At 30.8% G+C, this 16,211-nt stretch overlaps 2 protein-coding genes across 2 annotated transcripts; both read right to left on the bottom strand.

Moving 5' to 3' along the window:
* Window positions 1-1,181: 1,181 nt before the first annotated feature.
* LOC125869206 (transcription termination factor MTEF1, chloroplastic) lies at window positions 1,182-2,381 on the bottom strand. The gene has a single exon (XM_049549769.1). It carries the CDS (start codon window positions 2,269-2,271, stop codon window positions 1,315-1,317), a length of 957 nt encoding a protein of 318 aa, XP_049405726.1. The 5' UTR covers window positions 2,272-2,381; the 3' UTR covers window positions 1,182-1,314.
* An 8,014-nt stretch (window positions 2,382-10,395) lies between these two features.
* LOC125867874 (expansin-A1) lies at window positions 10,396-12,452 on the bottom strand. The gene is made up of 4 exons (XM_049548463.1): window positions 12,311-12,452; window positions 11,953-12,087; window positions 11,548-11,860; window positions 10,396-10,705 (listed from the first exon to the last, which is right to left on the bottom strand). The coding sequence occupies exons 2-4, from the start codon at window positions 12,080-12,082 to the stop codon at window positions 10,399-10,401; spliced, it is 750 nt and encodes a 249-aa protein (XP_049404420.1). The 5' UTR covers window positions 12,083-12,087; window positions 12,311-12,452; the 3' UTR covers window positions 10,396-10,398.
* Between the last annotated feature and the right edge of the window lie 3,759 nt (window positions 12,453-16,211).

The raw sequence follows: 16,211 nt of genomic DNA, 5'->3' as shown, positions 1-16,211 counted from the left end.
GATAACAACTCTTCCCAAGGTTCAACAGCAAGGAGGAAACTACAATAGCAACCTTCAAGCTTCGAAAGTACACGTTTGATATTATAGAAGAATGCCCTAGACATAAGATTTCGAGTATCTATAGAGTCAGATAACGGAATACCAACAAGAATATGTCAACAACAAAGTATAACGATTTTCTACAGACGTGGAGAAGCACATCTTTCAGTAGAACCAGTCTGGGATCGAGCTACTTATAGAAATGTAATAGTTGCACAAATCTCTGGCCAGCAGAAAGCTGAGCAATGTCAAACGAGGTGTTATAGAAAGGAACAGTTAAAGCATGGACATATGTTATTAATTGCTTACTACCCGTTGTTGAACCATTGTTTCAGCATGAGAAAAGAGAATGCAACAGAACACTCGCATAACAAGTTTCTAGCATACTTCAATTATTCTAACGTATAACATAGTCATTCAACCATTAAACTTATGCATCATCGCCAATGCCAATGAACTATTTTGATTCCAATTTTGTAGAGGAAGTGTCCAAATATTTGGATTGATTCTATGTCAATTATACTTTCACAACTTCAAGAACTAAATATTCATCAACTATTCAAAATTTTGAACTTTGATCTGATGGTTTCTGCATTCAACTAACTTTTCAACCAGTCTAATGTAGTCATATAAAAAGAACAGAGTAAGTATTTATTAAGAGCCTCGGATATCTAAAGAGATGAATCCTAACTTCAATGGTAAGGACAGAGAAGTGGTCAGTGAGTCTCATTATTATTGTATACACAGAGCAATGCCTGTTTTAAGGCCTAAAATCTCCTACCACACCAAGAAAAATCACACCCCTCTACCATAGGTGTAGCTATAATTATATCTGGTCGCAACTTTACAAAGTACAGAACAAAAAAGATGCAATCTTTGAGAAGCAAGTCACTAGATGAACATGCATCTTCGAGAGCAATACTTCAACACGATAAATCATATGTGGATGATATCCGTTATAAAAAAACAAAGCATATCAAAATTTGAATCGCATTCCACATGAAACAATAAAAACCATGTATAGAGAACACCACATCATGGATAAAAATCAGTACTTAAACAACACAACACGAGCATAGCAAACTTCGAATTGCATTCCACGAGAAACAATAAAAACCATGAACAAGACCACATCAAGGATAAAAATCATTACTTTATCGCAAAAATGTACATCTAACCACAATGAATATATGTTAAAACATTTAGTATTAACTCTAATGATTCTCCAACATATACAAAAATCGACTCTGCTCATTGAAAAGAATTGCTTACTTACTACAATTGCTTATCTTCCACTATCCTCAATCGCATTTCAATCAATCTGGCATTGAATTCCCCATCACTAACCTTCAACATCTCCGATAAAGATAACGAAAACCCATGCTCCATCAAAAGCCTATGCCGAGGCTTAATCTTCCTCTCCAAACTAAACGAAAAGTACTGAGGAAACCTCTTCAATTCCCCTATATCCCCATTCATCTCCTTCAAAAAATACTCAACTTTCGGCCTAAAATTTTTCTCAATACTAAATGTCAACAACCCAGGTGACCTCAAAACCATATTAACCACATCATCGCGTTCGAATCCCAAACTCAACATGTAATCAATTTTAGGGTTCAATGTTAGCTCAACACTGGAAACAAGCAAAACAGTGGTTTGACAAGTAATCCGATTCTGACCCACAAACCCAAATTCCTTCAAGAATTCAAATGTGGGTTTCAATTGATCTTCAACACTACAAACAAGAATTCTCGGACATCGGATAATGGATTTCCGAATGTCGTGGAAAGGGATAACGACGTCGTTTAACAAGAAATCGAAAATTGGGTAAAGGTGGATATAAGGGTCGGAGGTTAAAAGCTGAGGATGCATATCAAGTATTCGACCAATTGCCGAACGTTCAATTCCCATTGAAAACAGACATATTTCAACAGATCTGATCGAATCGAGTGTTGCTGATCGAAGATGGGGGTTTAGTTGAAGGACTTTTGTGGGATTGATATTGAGATCTTGAAGATAGAGTATTTTCTCCCGGAATTTGAGACCACAGTCAGTTGAAGTAAGGGTGGGTGGGGTGGAGAGGTGAAGGGATTTGAGTGAGGTTTTTGTGGGTTTTGGAGAAATTGAACAAATGGGTATTGGAGAAGAGGGGTTTGGGGTGATGGAAGAAAAGGGGATTAGGGTTTTGGGAGGGTTTATCCATGTTAGCATCTCAGGTAGAAGAAGTGACATTGAAGAAGAAAGGACTCTGTTTGCATGCTTTGTGTTGGAGTTTATTGAGAAAGATGATGACTACTTCATTAGAGTTTTTCTTTGAGTTCGTGTTTTGTTGGGTAAAAACTACTTCTATAGCCTATCTCCTTATCCCTATTGTAATTGTATATACCAATTTCTTATTTTATTTTGAGCTAATTGCTAAAATAATCCATAAAGTATTTTGGTTACGTGAGTTTTATATCTGAACTATTTTATGTATAGGTTTTCTAAGTGAACTGTTGAATATTTATCGAAACACACTTTGATTATCAGTTATTCACTTTCCCTACCTGAACGGTAGTAATATTTCAAGTACGAAAAGTGAACAACTGATAGTTCAAGTATGTATCGATAAATATTTGGTGATAGACTGATAGTTCAGATTGAGAAGTCCACACGCATGATAGTTTAGATATGAAACTCAAAAATTAGGATACACCTATCCTTCGACCTTTTATTGTTGAAAAAAAAATACTACTATGTAAGTGCCCTTTCAACTTGTCACTTGCGCAATTTAACTTTTGAGAAAATTAGTATAATTTACAAAAAAAAACTTTACGTAATTTAGTTAATAATACCATGAGGCCACAATACCTTCCCAACCTCCAAAAATTCAAACTCAATTTTATCCACAACTTTGGGAAATTGCAAACTATATGTGAACGTGATCACTATAGCAAACTGTCAATTTACAAACAAATTTTGTTGTGATTCATGATGCCTCACCAATTGAGGATAATAGATCATTACTAGATCTACCTCTCCACAAAATTTTCAGAAGATTCCATCTTGTTGTTCGAGAGAAATCAGTCAACAAAGTTTGACGAAATTTGGGTTTGTATGATAGTGAATAAAATTGAATATTATTATATATGAATGTATAAAAACCACTTGTAATTTTGTATAATATTGTACATCAAGTTTTTAAACATTTTTTGTAAATTAGAAAATGGAGGTTTTGTATAATATTGTATACTATATGTATATTATTGTATATTTGATTACATACAGATTATCATCAATGAATTAAAAAAATTCCAATATCAAATCCTTGAAGATAGTAAAGCCCAACGTTCTTCTGTAGGATACATTCAAAAAGGCTTGAAGATGAGTGAGATATTTGAATGAAAAAAAAGGATTGATAGCCCATTGTGAATTATGAAGAAGAAACAGATACCTAGACAACACTTGACCAACGTGAGTATTGGCTTGTCTATGAAACATATACTCTTATTTTATGAATGTATTAGTATATATTTGATACCAGATACATGTATCTAGATAATTGTATCTACTTATTTTTCTCCTTAGAAGTATGTATTATGCACAAATACAGTGTATACATCATTGTATACTTGATACGAATACTACAGGATAGAAGATACATGTATCTAGATAAATATGTCTTTTATCTTGTTCAATTTGATATTGTGAAAGACAAATGCATTGTATAGTACTAGAAATTGATACATACATGTATGGTATAAAAAGAAAATACACAAACATACTTATGTATCAAATATCCGGACAAGAGACGAGAGAGGTGAGAGGTGAGAGGGAAAAGGTGTCACGAACTGTATCTCAGATATAACCTCTTAGCGAGTGACATACAATGTATATTTGATTAAAATAGGAGAGAGGCAAAAGAAAGAGGAGCCACGAGAGAGGCGAGAGAGAAAGAAAAGAGGAGAGACACGATCTATAGTTATTTAAAGTAGAGCAACTTTCACATATAACAAACAAAAATATCATACTTGTATGCTATAGCAAAGTTTGCATAATTGTGCTCCATAACAAACATATATATGTATAATTCGCTATACATATACAACTGAAAGCTATGTTTATTTTGCTATACATATATACAAAAAGAAGCAATTGTATAATTCGTTGGCTCCTCTTTAGATTTGTATAATTTCGTTGGCAGGTCATTTGTGTAAATTGTTGTTAACCTCTCGTTTGTATAAATCGTTGACAAAAATATTTGTATATCAAAAATCGCTCTCTCTTTCGCTTTATACAAACATAAATTATACATTATATTTGTATAATTTGTGTTTGTATAAAACTAGAAAGAAAGAAAGACAAAAGAGAACTGGGCAGGGGAATATTTTTATTGTATAATTATAATTGTATAGGATGAATATAATATATGTATTTGCATGTGTATATACAATTTTCTCTCGCTTTATACAAACAGAAACACAATTTATTCAATTCTGTGTATAAAGCGAGAGAGGCGAGCACAGAGGGAGCGAGCGAGAAAGGGAGAGTGGCGAGCGAGAATTTGGAGAGAGAGAGGCGACTGGCAAACGTTTGCTACAGGGCACAATTAAATCAAAGTGTGGTTATACCATTTAATTTGAATTAATAGTTTGTCATTATGTACAATTTTCCCTTTAAAGTATCATTGCATNAGTACTAGAAATTGATACATGCATGTATGGTATGAAACATATACATGCATGGTATAAAAAGAGTATAAAATGAAGATACACAAACATACTTATGTATCAAATATCTAGACAAGAGACGAGAGAGGTGAGAGGGAAAAGGTGTCAAGAACTGTATCTCAGATATAACCTCTTAGCGAGTGACATACAATGCATATTTGATTAAAATAGGAGAGAAGCAAAAGAAAGAGGAGCCATGAGAGAGGCGAGAGAGGAAAAAAAGAGGAGAGACACAATCTATAGTTATTTAAAGTATCATTGCATAACGTAATTCCAAAATATACTATCGTATTTTGTGAAATTTCCCCTATATATTCCTCTTGCGTAAATAAACAAAGGAAAATCAGGAGATATAAGACGAGCCCAAAGTTATTGGGCCTCTAATGTGGCTTGTGACATAATGTCTAGCCCAATATCTATATGTAAGTTTAAGGAATTTACCAAGTGAGACAAAATGTCTCCACATTTCAATTTTTAATACTTATGAAATATAAAAGAATAACTAAAAGTATAAATCAGAAGTGACATAGGAAAATAAATTCATTGAATTGAATAGGACTAGAAATTGAACAGTAGCTCTATGATAAAATTATCATCCTATGGCAATCTAAGATAACTGACTTAATGAGTTGGAGTTTGAATCAGAACTATTGGGTTCATATAAATGTGCATATTTCAATAATTCATTATACTCATACCTACCTAAGTTATCACTGAATTGATCAAATAATTATTCCTAATCCACAACTATCTATAATTGTTTAATGAATTTTTAAATACATACGCAAAATTCGAGTAAAAGCAATTACATTTCATCCAAATTGTATGGAAAAAGAAAATTGTGTCTAGTAATTGGCTGCATCAATATGTAACACATGATTAAATCATGTGCAACCAGATAGCTTTTTTAGTACTAAGCGTATGATTATTTCACATCGAAAGATAAGAATTAAGATGCATGAAATTTTTTGTTTTTACTTTTTATTTCTTCCAGAATTTTTCCTTCTCATCTTTCACATCACAATATTATATTATTTATAATATATAAATATTAGAAAAATAGAATAAGAAGAGAAGTAGGACAAGTAAGATGAGCGATAAATGCGGCGAAAACACATGTGAAAATGTCTAAAAAAATATGAAATCCCCAAAGATCCCCTATATCTTTCTTTTCTTGGCCCCATTAATTAGCTCCCATACAATGGAGTTGGAAAAGTCGGAGACTGAGTGCCCATTTGGATTGACTTATTTTGGGTGTTTTTACTCTAAAATAGCTTTTAAGCAGTTTTAAAGTGTTTGGGTAAAGTTAAAAAGTGATTATAAGCACTTAACTTAAGGAAAAATGATAGAAATCTCACATTTTAGTTTACTTATTACCATTATCCCCTATAAGTTTTATAAATCTCCAAAATCCCTCATTTTCGCGCATCAGATTAATGTATCAGGCGCATCAGATTAGTGTATCATGTATAAAATGTTCATCAGATTAGTGTATCATGTATAAAATGTAATGTATCTTACTTAACGATTAGTGTATCTCGCGCATCATATTAGTGTATCATCGCTTATATTATTGTATCCGTTTGAGGGATTTCTGTAATTGTAAACTTTTAAGGGATAAATTGTAGTTTTGCCTTAAAAGTATGTGATTTCTGTAATTTGCCCATATTTTAAAGCCAAAATAACAAAAATAAGCCAAAAGTCAATTCAAACAGGCCCTGAGTTAGTGTTTGATTATAGAAATAAATATATATCTATAGAATTATATTATATTATTGTAAAATCTCACTTATTTCTCAGCCAGAATTGCAATTAAATTAATATTTAATGGGATATTGAGGGACGTCCAAACTAATATGGGGTGAAAGATAAATTTATACGAGTTGAAAGAGTTTTGGAATAATATATGAGTAAACCTACGGATGAAATTCTTGGTCCTTATTCATTATAATATAATGGAGCCTCGAAAAGCATGTTGAAAAAGAAGATTCTTGGTCCTTATTCATTTTCTATCGCATATTAAAAAAAAANATAAGCACTTAACTTAAGGAAAAATGACAGAAATCTCACATTTTAGTTTACTTATTACCATTATCCCCTATAAGTTTTTATAAATCTCCAAAATCCCTCATTTTCGCGTATCAAATTAATGTATCAGGCGCATCAGATTAGTGTATCATGTATAAAATGTTCATTGTATTAGTGTATCATGTATAAAATGTAATGTATCTTACTTAACGATTAATGTATCTCGCGCATCATATTAGTGTATCAGCGCTTATATTATTGTATCCGTTTGAGAAATTTCTGTAATTGTAAACTTTTAAGGGATAAATTGTAATTTTGCCTTAAAAGTATGTGATTTCTGTAATTTGCCCATATTTTAAAGCCAAAATAACAAAAATAAGCCAAAAGTCAATCCAAACAGGCTCTGAGTTAGTGTTTGATTATAGAAATAAATATATATTTATAGAATTATATTATATTATTGTAAAGTCTCACTTATTTCTCAGCCAGAATTGCAATTAAATTAATATTTAATGGGATATTGAGGGACGTCCAAACTAATATGGGGTGAAAGATAAATTTATACGAGTTGAAAGAGTTTTGGAATAATATATGAGTAAACCTACGGATGAAATTCTTGGTCCTTATTCATTATAATATAATGGAGCCTCGAAAAGCATGTTGAAAAAGAAGATTCTTGGTCCTTATTCATTTTCTATCGCATATTAAAAAAAAATTCAATATAGATGACAACGAGCTAGACAAAAATAAAAGAGATCAAACATAAAAATAAAGAGTAAGCTCGTCATTCATTTTAACGAAGTTGGATGAAAAAAGTGTCATCTAGCCATTGAAAGGATGTTTCTCCGGTCCGATCCGTTCCACTCGTCTAATATAGCCAAAAAATATATATCAGCTTCAAGCACGTATAACAAACATTTCTCACGTCAATCTCATATATACTTATCTATATTATCTCTCAAATCGCTTTCATTTTAACGAAGGAGGATGAAAAAAGTGTCATCTAGCCATTGAAAGGATGTTCCTAATCACCTAATGTTAGAATAATTATCATGGATTAATGTTATTAGTGATAATCGAGCATAAAAACTTAAAAGAAGTGATTTTAACTTGAGAGTTTTCTTATTAAATGTTCAAGCACTTGATTTTGGCTATATTTGTTAGAGAAGTGATTTCATGTTGGTCTTTTTAATGTAAAAAGTATTTTCTACGTCCCTAATTACTTGTCCACTTTTTCTTTTTTAGTTGTCCCTAATTACTTGTCCATTTTGATAAATCAAGAAATGACAAAAAAAATTACTTATTATATCCTCAATTAAATGATTAATTACTTTGATCAAAATGTAGAATTTTTCATTTACTTCATAGTTAATAGAGGTAAAATGATAAATTCATTGTGTCATTAATTATTTTCTTAATAGATATATCATTTCAAAATTGGACAAATAATTAGGACAGAAGGAGGAGTACTTTCTAGTATGACCTCTTTGCCAATATTTAATCATCATTAACTACATATTAATAAAATAAAGTAGTAAGAGAGTGTTAATGGGATATTGAGTCACTAGGCTCAAAACACAAGAAGAGAAAAGAAGGGCAGATGGAAGAAGATGAGGGGTGTTTGTTTGACTAGTCATTGTCAGCCTTTTCAGGGCATCACGCATACCCTCAATTCTTCCCAATATTCAAGTTAAAATACTCTGATACTAATATTCAATTGAAAATAAGTAAAATAGATATAATATGTTAACATGACTTTTAATTTTTTTAAATTTATATAAAATTAAATAAATAACATACATCTTTTATATGACGTTTTACAAATTAGTTCAAATGTATCTTACCTGAATTGTCATATAGAGCGTCAAAGTTTTTCCGAAATTTAAATTAATAGTGTCAAATTGGATCACTTTATAGGAGTTGATGCATTCAATTTTTTTCAAAAAACAAACATAATTTTATTGATAAATAATATGAATACTTACTTGATTCTTCTCTTTGCATTTTCTCAATGATTCATGGACGGTTAATAATGTATATCTCAAACATAGAATGGTTGAACCTCTTTGAGATTTATTTAATCTTCTTGAAATATTTAACTTTAGAGAAAAAATCAGGTTATGTCTTAATTTTTTTATAAATATTTCATGAAATTATTAAAATTTCAATATGATATGTTCAACTAAAACAAAACTAAATTCGATTATCTAAATGATTTTCATATAAGAAATAAAAAGAGTGCCACGTACCATTGACCACAGGCAATACCATTAATTTCTAGTTGAGCTAGAGCTAATGTAGCTTTCAAGAATAGGTAGATACGCATTTATTGCTTTCGAATTTATATAATATAAACATTTGTATTTTTATTTTTTTACCTCTTAGAATTAATAATAATAAGCCATAAAAGCTATGGAATTTCCTTGAATGTTTGCTTGTGAATTAAATATAGGAGCTGTTCTTTTAACATTACTATCATCAGAATGGGAACAAACAATCTTTTTCCACACAATTCAATGAAATTTCCAGGAAAGTTCCAACTATTTGTGAGACCTTCCAAAGTTTTTTAAGACATATGGATTAAAAAAAAATGTTTTAAAAAAAAATTGGAATTATAATAAAAAAACACAACTTATTTTATTTGTGGAAGGACAATGTCCTCCACAACCAAAGAATCTTCTTTGCAAAACAAATGACTAGTGACAAGAATCTCAATCCACACAAGTTGAAATATTGGAACAAAATCATGTGTATTTTCATCCTTCTCTTTTTCTTTTGTAAAGTTTCATTGTTTATCATAATTAGTAAGAAAGTTAGGCTAATGACAGTTGGCTTTTAAATTTGGCTGCTACTTTAAATGCACTGTAACCCTAGGTAGTTTGTGGCCTATTTCAACCGTTTTTTAATTTTAATTTTTCACGTGATATGATTAATATCAGAAGATTAAAGAACATTTTGGCTAATTTTATAAATCTTTAGTTTAAAACTTACAAGATTCAAAAACCTTCTTCATATTTTTTAACTACATGTCGAGTCATAAATCAAACAAACAAATTAAAACGGAGGAAAGCATTACAAAAAAGTTGAATACATAAGCATAATCTTCTTGAATCATTACTAGTTAAATGGATCTTTACACTTAATAGAGTCTCACACAAACACCAAGTCCATCTCCAGCTACAGGCTGAAGCTTTAAAAAAAAAAAGTTACCAAAAATACCCCCACCCCACCCCCCACCTACCAACTGCGGGTGGTAAAAGTCCACCACTGCTTTCCACTTCTGCCCTTCACAGAAGGAAAAATTACCAAAATACCCCCAAAAACCAAAAAAAGAAAAAGAAAAAAAAAACCTACAAAGAGTGGCCTTCAAGAATTAGGGTCCCCAAAAGTAAGATACCCTTAATTCAAACAAAAATGAAAAAAAAGGACAATTTTAAAATATGCCCTTCTTTCATTTTTTACCTTAAAGACCACACCTTTACCACCAAAATACTTCTATACTAATATACTAAATAGTCACAATACTAATACTAGTGACCAAATCAGTATGCATCATAATAATACTAGTGGTATTATACTTCAAAAAATTAAAAAACCCATTTAACTAAACTATGAGATGTTTTCAGTGGAATTGAGCACCAGTATATGTCTGTCCAAATGACCAGTGAGCAGGTGCAACATTGTATGAGATCAAACTTCTACCATCACCTGTTGTAACCTTAAATGAAAGTGTTTGTCCATTAAGGTTGTTGTTGTTTTGCCAGTTTTGTCCCCAGTTTCTTGACATTGGCTGCCAACCAGTTCTTGATCCTTTAACAGCTACTGAATGAACATCACCACCACCACCAACATTTGTTACTAGTACTAAGTTGAAGTATGAGTGTCCATTGATTGTGAACCTGATTCCTCCCCTTCTTCTACAGGGTACCCTGTAATTTATTTGGACAAAAGATTAGTTAGAACATGAGAATTCAGATAGTCAACGTCAACCAACTGAATAACTAAGATTGTCAAGATTAGTCATAACGTGAAAGTTGAGGTAGTCAACGAACTGATTTACTAAGATTACCAAGATTGGTTGTATAACATGTAAGTTCTATAGTCAATCAACAAATTTACTAAGATAACCAAGATTTGTCAAGACGTGAAAGTTGAGATAATCAACCTACTAAGCTACTGAGATTATCAAGATTGGTCATGGCATGAAAGTTCAGATAGTTAAATAGCTAAACAACTGAGCTACTAGAATTTCCAAGATTGGTCATGTTATGTTTTTAAATGGTGTTAAAGTTTGTAACTTTATTTCTTATGCTATTCCAAGTTTTACCAAAATCAAGAAACAAGTAAATGCTAAAGAGCACAATTCAAACAAGTAAGAGACAAATGGGAACAATATTTGTAACTCTATGCATCTTCTACTATTACAACAACCAACATAGAAGTAAATGCTAAAGAGTACCATTAAAAATAGCCAAATGGGAAACTTCTTGTGATAAAGTTAAAACCTTTATCAAAAGGGACCACACCATGTGGTTTCACCATTTCATTTTTTAAGCATGCACAAAGTAAATTAAGGTCATTTAAAAGGGACCATTTAGAAATTTCAAACCTTTGGCTAAGTAATTTAGACATGACTAAGGTTTAGCATTTGTGAAAAGACAAAACTCTCCTTACCACTCTTTAAAGTACTGAAGCAACATCATACATAGCAAGATACAAACCAAATGAAACAGCTAGTAATACACCTAACATATTTTTACCAAGAATTTACCTTCTATAAGAAACAGGGACAATTCCAGCTTTGTAATGAGCAATGTGTTGGAAAATGGGCTGAGAGAGGTCAAAATGGTGAAGTGGAGGATTACACCAGCCCCCTGCATTATTAGGGAGGGCATTGTTTGGTGGGCAAAAATTTGTAGCTGTAACCACAATAGAACCAGGCAAACACCCTTGTCTATCATTCACACATCTTAATTCAAAACAAGAACCACAGCTCAACCCATTGTTGAACATAGCAGTACTTAAAGCTGCTGTATTTGTACCATACCCTTGACTATAAAGGTTCCCATATCCACAAGCCCCACCTATTCAAAAAAATCAAGAATCAGCACAAATTTTAACCTAAATTTACTCAAAAATCAAAACTTTTGAGGAATTTAAAGAAAATGCTGCATACCCATTGTTCCAGAAGCATCCCCACCCCCATAGAAAGTTGCATGAGCATTAATCCAACCTCCTCCACCATAACCATAAACAGATGACACCATTGCAAGAAGACCAACAAAGCAAATCCCAAAATAAGCCATGTTTCCTGCATAAAGATTACAACGTTTTAGCATTACATTCAAGAATGATAACAAATCTTGAAAATGGTGTTCTTCCAAGAAGAAAAACTGTTAATTAAGCCATGTTTTTGCATAAGATTACAACTTTTAAGCATTTTCTAAGGTATACATTCAAGAAATGTTAACAAAATCTTGAAAATTGTGTTGTTCATTCTTGCATTTTCAAGAAAAGAGAAGAAAGACTCTTACTTTGGAGAGTGAGCCTTGACTAGCAAGAGAGAATGTAATGACTAAGCAAAGGAAGAGTGAAAAATGGGAGTTGGATGTGGAAAATTGAGAGGGATTTAGGGGGATATAAATAGGGATTGTAAGGGGTGTTTGGCCTTTAAGCTTGTGCTACAGCAATACAACTGACTGACACTTTTCTTTTAGGCTGTTGAGGGGACCAAAAACTGCCTTAGAGAGGAACCATTTAATAATGAGTTTTGGTTTAAATTTTTTTGAGTTTTTGGTGGTGGGAATGGAGGTCATTTGCACTTTTGCTATCTTTTCTTTTTTGGTTGACCATCCCGAATTTATATTAAAGTTTGATTAAAATTTAAATTTATGTTAGAAAGTCTCTTATTAGAGGATAAGACGCTCTCTAACAAAGATGATTTTATATCCAAGGGAACTCGAATTCGATACCTCCAGCAAATGATCAAGGAATATTTATCACTCCACCACAATTCTTGTTGGTGCAGTTTTGCTACCATTTTTGTGGTTTTTAATTTATGATATTTGTTCAAAATACTAAAAATAGATGTTTGCATATCAAATGAAAAATATGCAAGTTAAAATTGGACAAGTAAAAGTGAATGGAGGGAGTACTTTCTTCGTTTCGATTTGTATGTCTGTTTTTACATGACATTGGGTTTAAGAAAGTAAATAAGCAGAGGCGTATCTAAAGGGGGGTCACCGGGTTCACGTGAACCCATGGTCTCCTCCTGAAATCATATATAATAGTGTTATAATTTTAAGAAAACATTGAAATATAGATGCGTGAACCCACACTTCAAGTATCACATAATGCGATTATGACTAGGTGCACCTCATTCCGCGAGGTTAGAAAGTTGAATTTTATATTTATCTTGTTTTATTTTTCTTTCTAAAATTAGATAACAGTTCTCTAAGTGGTAATTGGTATATAAGAATTAATTTTAAACCTATAATTTTAAAATTTTAACGATTTTTAGTAGTAAAAACCTAAATGTCGAACTGATCAAATTTATATCACTGATCAACCTTTATATAACAATGCACCCATCATCTCAAAAATCTGGATACGCCTCTGTAAACAATAAGATTTTTGAATTTTGTGTTTTTTAACTAAATATATGTAAAATATATCAATATATCTTTTAATCTTGTGGTGTTAAATGTGTCAGGTGAGAAAAAAAGTAGAATTCAAGAATTGTTAGGCAAAATTTCTTATTTAAAACCGATCAAAAAAAGTAAGAGAAACAAATTGAAACAGAGAATGTAATTTTTATTATGTTATCCCATAAGTTATGTCCGCATGACTTCAATTTTTAAAAAGCTTATGTTCCATTATACATAAGTTTGATAGCTAAAAAAAAACACAAATTAAAGACTAATATATTCGAAGGACAAATATGAAAGACGAACTTATTTGAAGGGTTAAATTGGTCAATTTTATGAAAAATTAAAGGGAAAAATTCTTTATTTTATTCTGGGCCTGGACAAAATTGGTTTAATGGGCTGAAACCGCGTGAATCTTTGTAGGTTTGTGCTATTTCGTAATAACACCAAAAATTCCCAAAATCCAAGTAGGGTCTTCTGTTTTTTCCTCTGTTGGTTAAAATTTAAAACGTTTTGAATTTAATTTAATACAAAAATTTTTAAAAATAATTTTTTTTTTTAAATATTATGATATTAAATTAAAGACATGATAAATGTACTAAAATGTCTTTAATTTTGTGATTTTAAACATATCATATGATTATTTTTTTAATGTATCTTAAAAAGAAAATAGGATAAACAAATTGTTTAATGATAAATTTTTATATTGAACGTCTAGATGACTTGTCAAACATTTTCTAAGAACGTGTAAATGAAAAATACGAAAAGTATTTTGAGATCGGACAAAACCATCTAGGGTTTTGTCCATACAAATTACTAGTATTTAATAATGAGAATAAGTGTTGCATCTGCTACAAACACTGGAAATTAAATACTATATCAGCCTTTTCAGTTAAAATTAAAAATAGAATAGAATAAATTCTACTGTTTTTTCTAGTGGTTAGGCCATTTATAGCACATTGAATTAATTAAAAGTGAGTGAATTAAATAGTAAGATCTTTTTTGGTAGCAGAATTTAATAGAAATAATTCACTTAAACACTAGTACAAATTCATATTAATATTATTAGTTTATTGTTTCTCCACATTAAATAGCAGTTTATATGATGGCTCCAAAAGTACATTTAACCTCCCTACCTACTTAAGTAATAAGCTTTATATATCCATCGAACTATTTCATTTAGACATCGAATTAATTTTGGTGTCAATTGAATATCTTAGCTTCAAATAAAATGTGTCAATTCGACAATTTTGAAAGAAAAAATTGCATATTTATTATTTGTCTATGAAATAGTTATGTTAACATTTTCTTATAAAATGAGACGAAAGGATTATTAATTAGGAGTATTGAATCTGAATTTTTAAAATAGTTTTTTGGCTACTTTTTCAACTAGATAGTACATTTTTGGGGATTTTTCAACACGTGAATCGAAAATCAAAGATCTTCTATAATTTTCAAACATGTCGTGATCTATTTATTTATTATATTTCAATGAGGTTAGATGATATATTAAAAATGAATTAATTAGCCGAAATTATTGGTCTAGACCCATTTTATATGTGATTCAAGAGTGCTACTCATGCAAAAGAAAAAAAAAACATAATAATTGTTGGTATAATTGTACCATTAACTTGTCAATACAATTATACTATTAAATTGTTGATTCAATGATAATTAAAAGTCGATAATTTAAATTTATGACACTTTATAAAAATTGATGGTTCATATTCGTGACCTTTTACTATTTGATCACGATTAATAATTTAAATTTGTGACACTATTATTTCAATTGTTAACTCTTGTTGTCTATCTTAACTTTTTTTTAAATATAATTTCTCATTCACACCTTTAACTTTTGAATTTATACATAAAAAAAAAAATTTGAATTATTTATGAAGGTATAGTAGATTGATGTGTAATTACTATTATTATTTAAAAAGGCAACACATGTTTAAGAAAAAAACTTTTATCAAGTCTCATAAGTCATTCTCTTCATATATTGAATTGACATATCATAATTTATGCTTTTTATTTTTTGGTTGGATAATAAAAGATCACACAAATTTCCAAAAACTTATCCTTTTTATTTCTTTTTTTCTTTTGGTTGGATGATAATAACCTCACATAAATTCCTAAAATTGTCAATTGAATTGCACTTTTCACGTTGAGGAAAGATTGTGGCCTCAAAAAAATTGACAAAACACAATATAATGTTGAGCTGGACCTGAAGATGAAGTTGTAATTGATTATATTTTTATACTTAAATACAACTTTAAAATAATTTTTTTTTCTATTTTTTTTTTAAAAGTGAATAATTTTTATGACTTAACGGATCGAAAAATAAGGAAGGAAGGTGGTTTTCATGAAATCCGGTTCTTCTGCAAATTGGTGGGGTTGAAAATGACAAGTTGAAAGTTGAGGGATTGTGCGGTAATGGAGGAAATTGCACATGCTCTTTATTTGTCTCTTTACTCCAATTTACCAAATTCCATTTGGATTTCCCTTTTTTGCTTTTTTGTTTTCTTACACCACATACCATGTTAAAGAATCCTATATAAACAAATTAAAGTTATTTGGAGTCGTCTTTGGTAGAGCATTTTACAAGGATTTTAGTAATTCAGTTGGTTGATCATATGAATTGTCACCTTATTAGAGAGAATCAAATTCCCTACTTTTCTTTATGGTTTCTCATGATGTATTTAATTTCCGCGTTGGAACTCAACTAAATCCAGATTTCTGCCAGAATATCCTATATTGGAGAGGGGGGGGGGGGGGNGTAAAAAGCTCC

The sequence above is a fragment of the Solanum stenotomum genome, chromosome 6, assembly GCF_019186545.1.
Source record: "Solanum stenotomum isolate F172 chromosome 6, ASM1918654v1, whole genome shotgun sequence".
NCBI lineage: Eukaryota > Viridiplantae > Streptophyta > Magnoliopsida > Solanales > Solanaceae > Solanum > Solanum stenotomum.
The sequence above is the reverse complement of the archived record's forward strand: the minus strand, read 5'-3'. Positions and strand labels throughout refer to the sequence as shown.

What these genes read in the sequence shown, in the direction of transcription:
- LOC125869206 (XM_049549769.1), bottom strand. Translation starts at nt 2,271, where the DNA reads ATGTCACTTCTTCTACCTGAGATGCTAACATGGATAAACCCTCCCAAA.
- LOC125867874 (XM_049548463.1), bottom strand. Translation starts at nt 12,082, where the DNA reads ATGGCTTATTTTGGGATTTGCTTTGTTGGTCTTCTTGCAATGGTGTCA. An exon ending in GGATGCTTCTGGAACAATGG is followed by an intron (nt 11,861 to 11,952) that starts GTATGCAGCATT and finishes TTTTTTGAATAG; the next exon opens with GTGGGGCTTGTGGATATGGG. An exon ending in GTCCCTGTTTCTTATAGAAG is followed by an intron (nt 10,706 to 11,547) that starts GTAAATTCTTGG and finishes AATAAATTACAG; the next exon opens with GGTACCCTGTAGAAGAAGGG.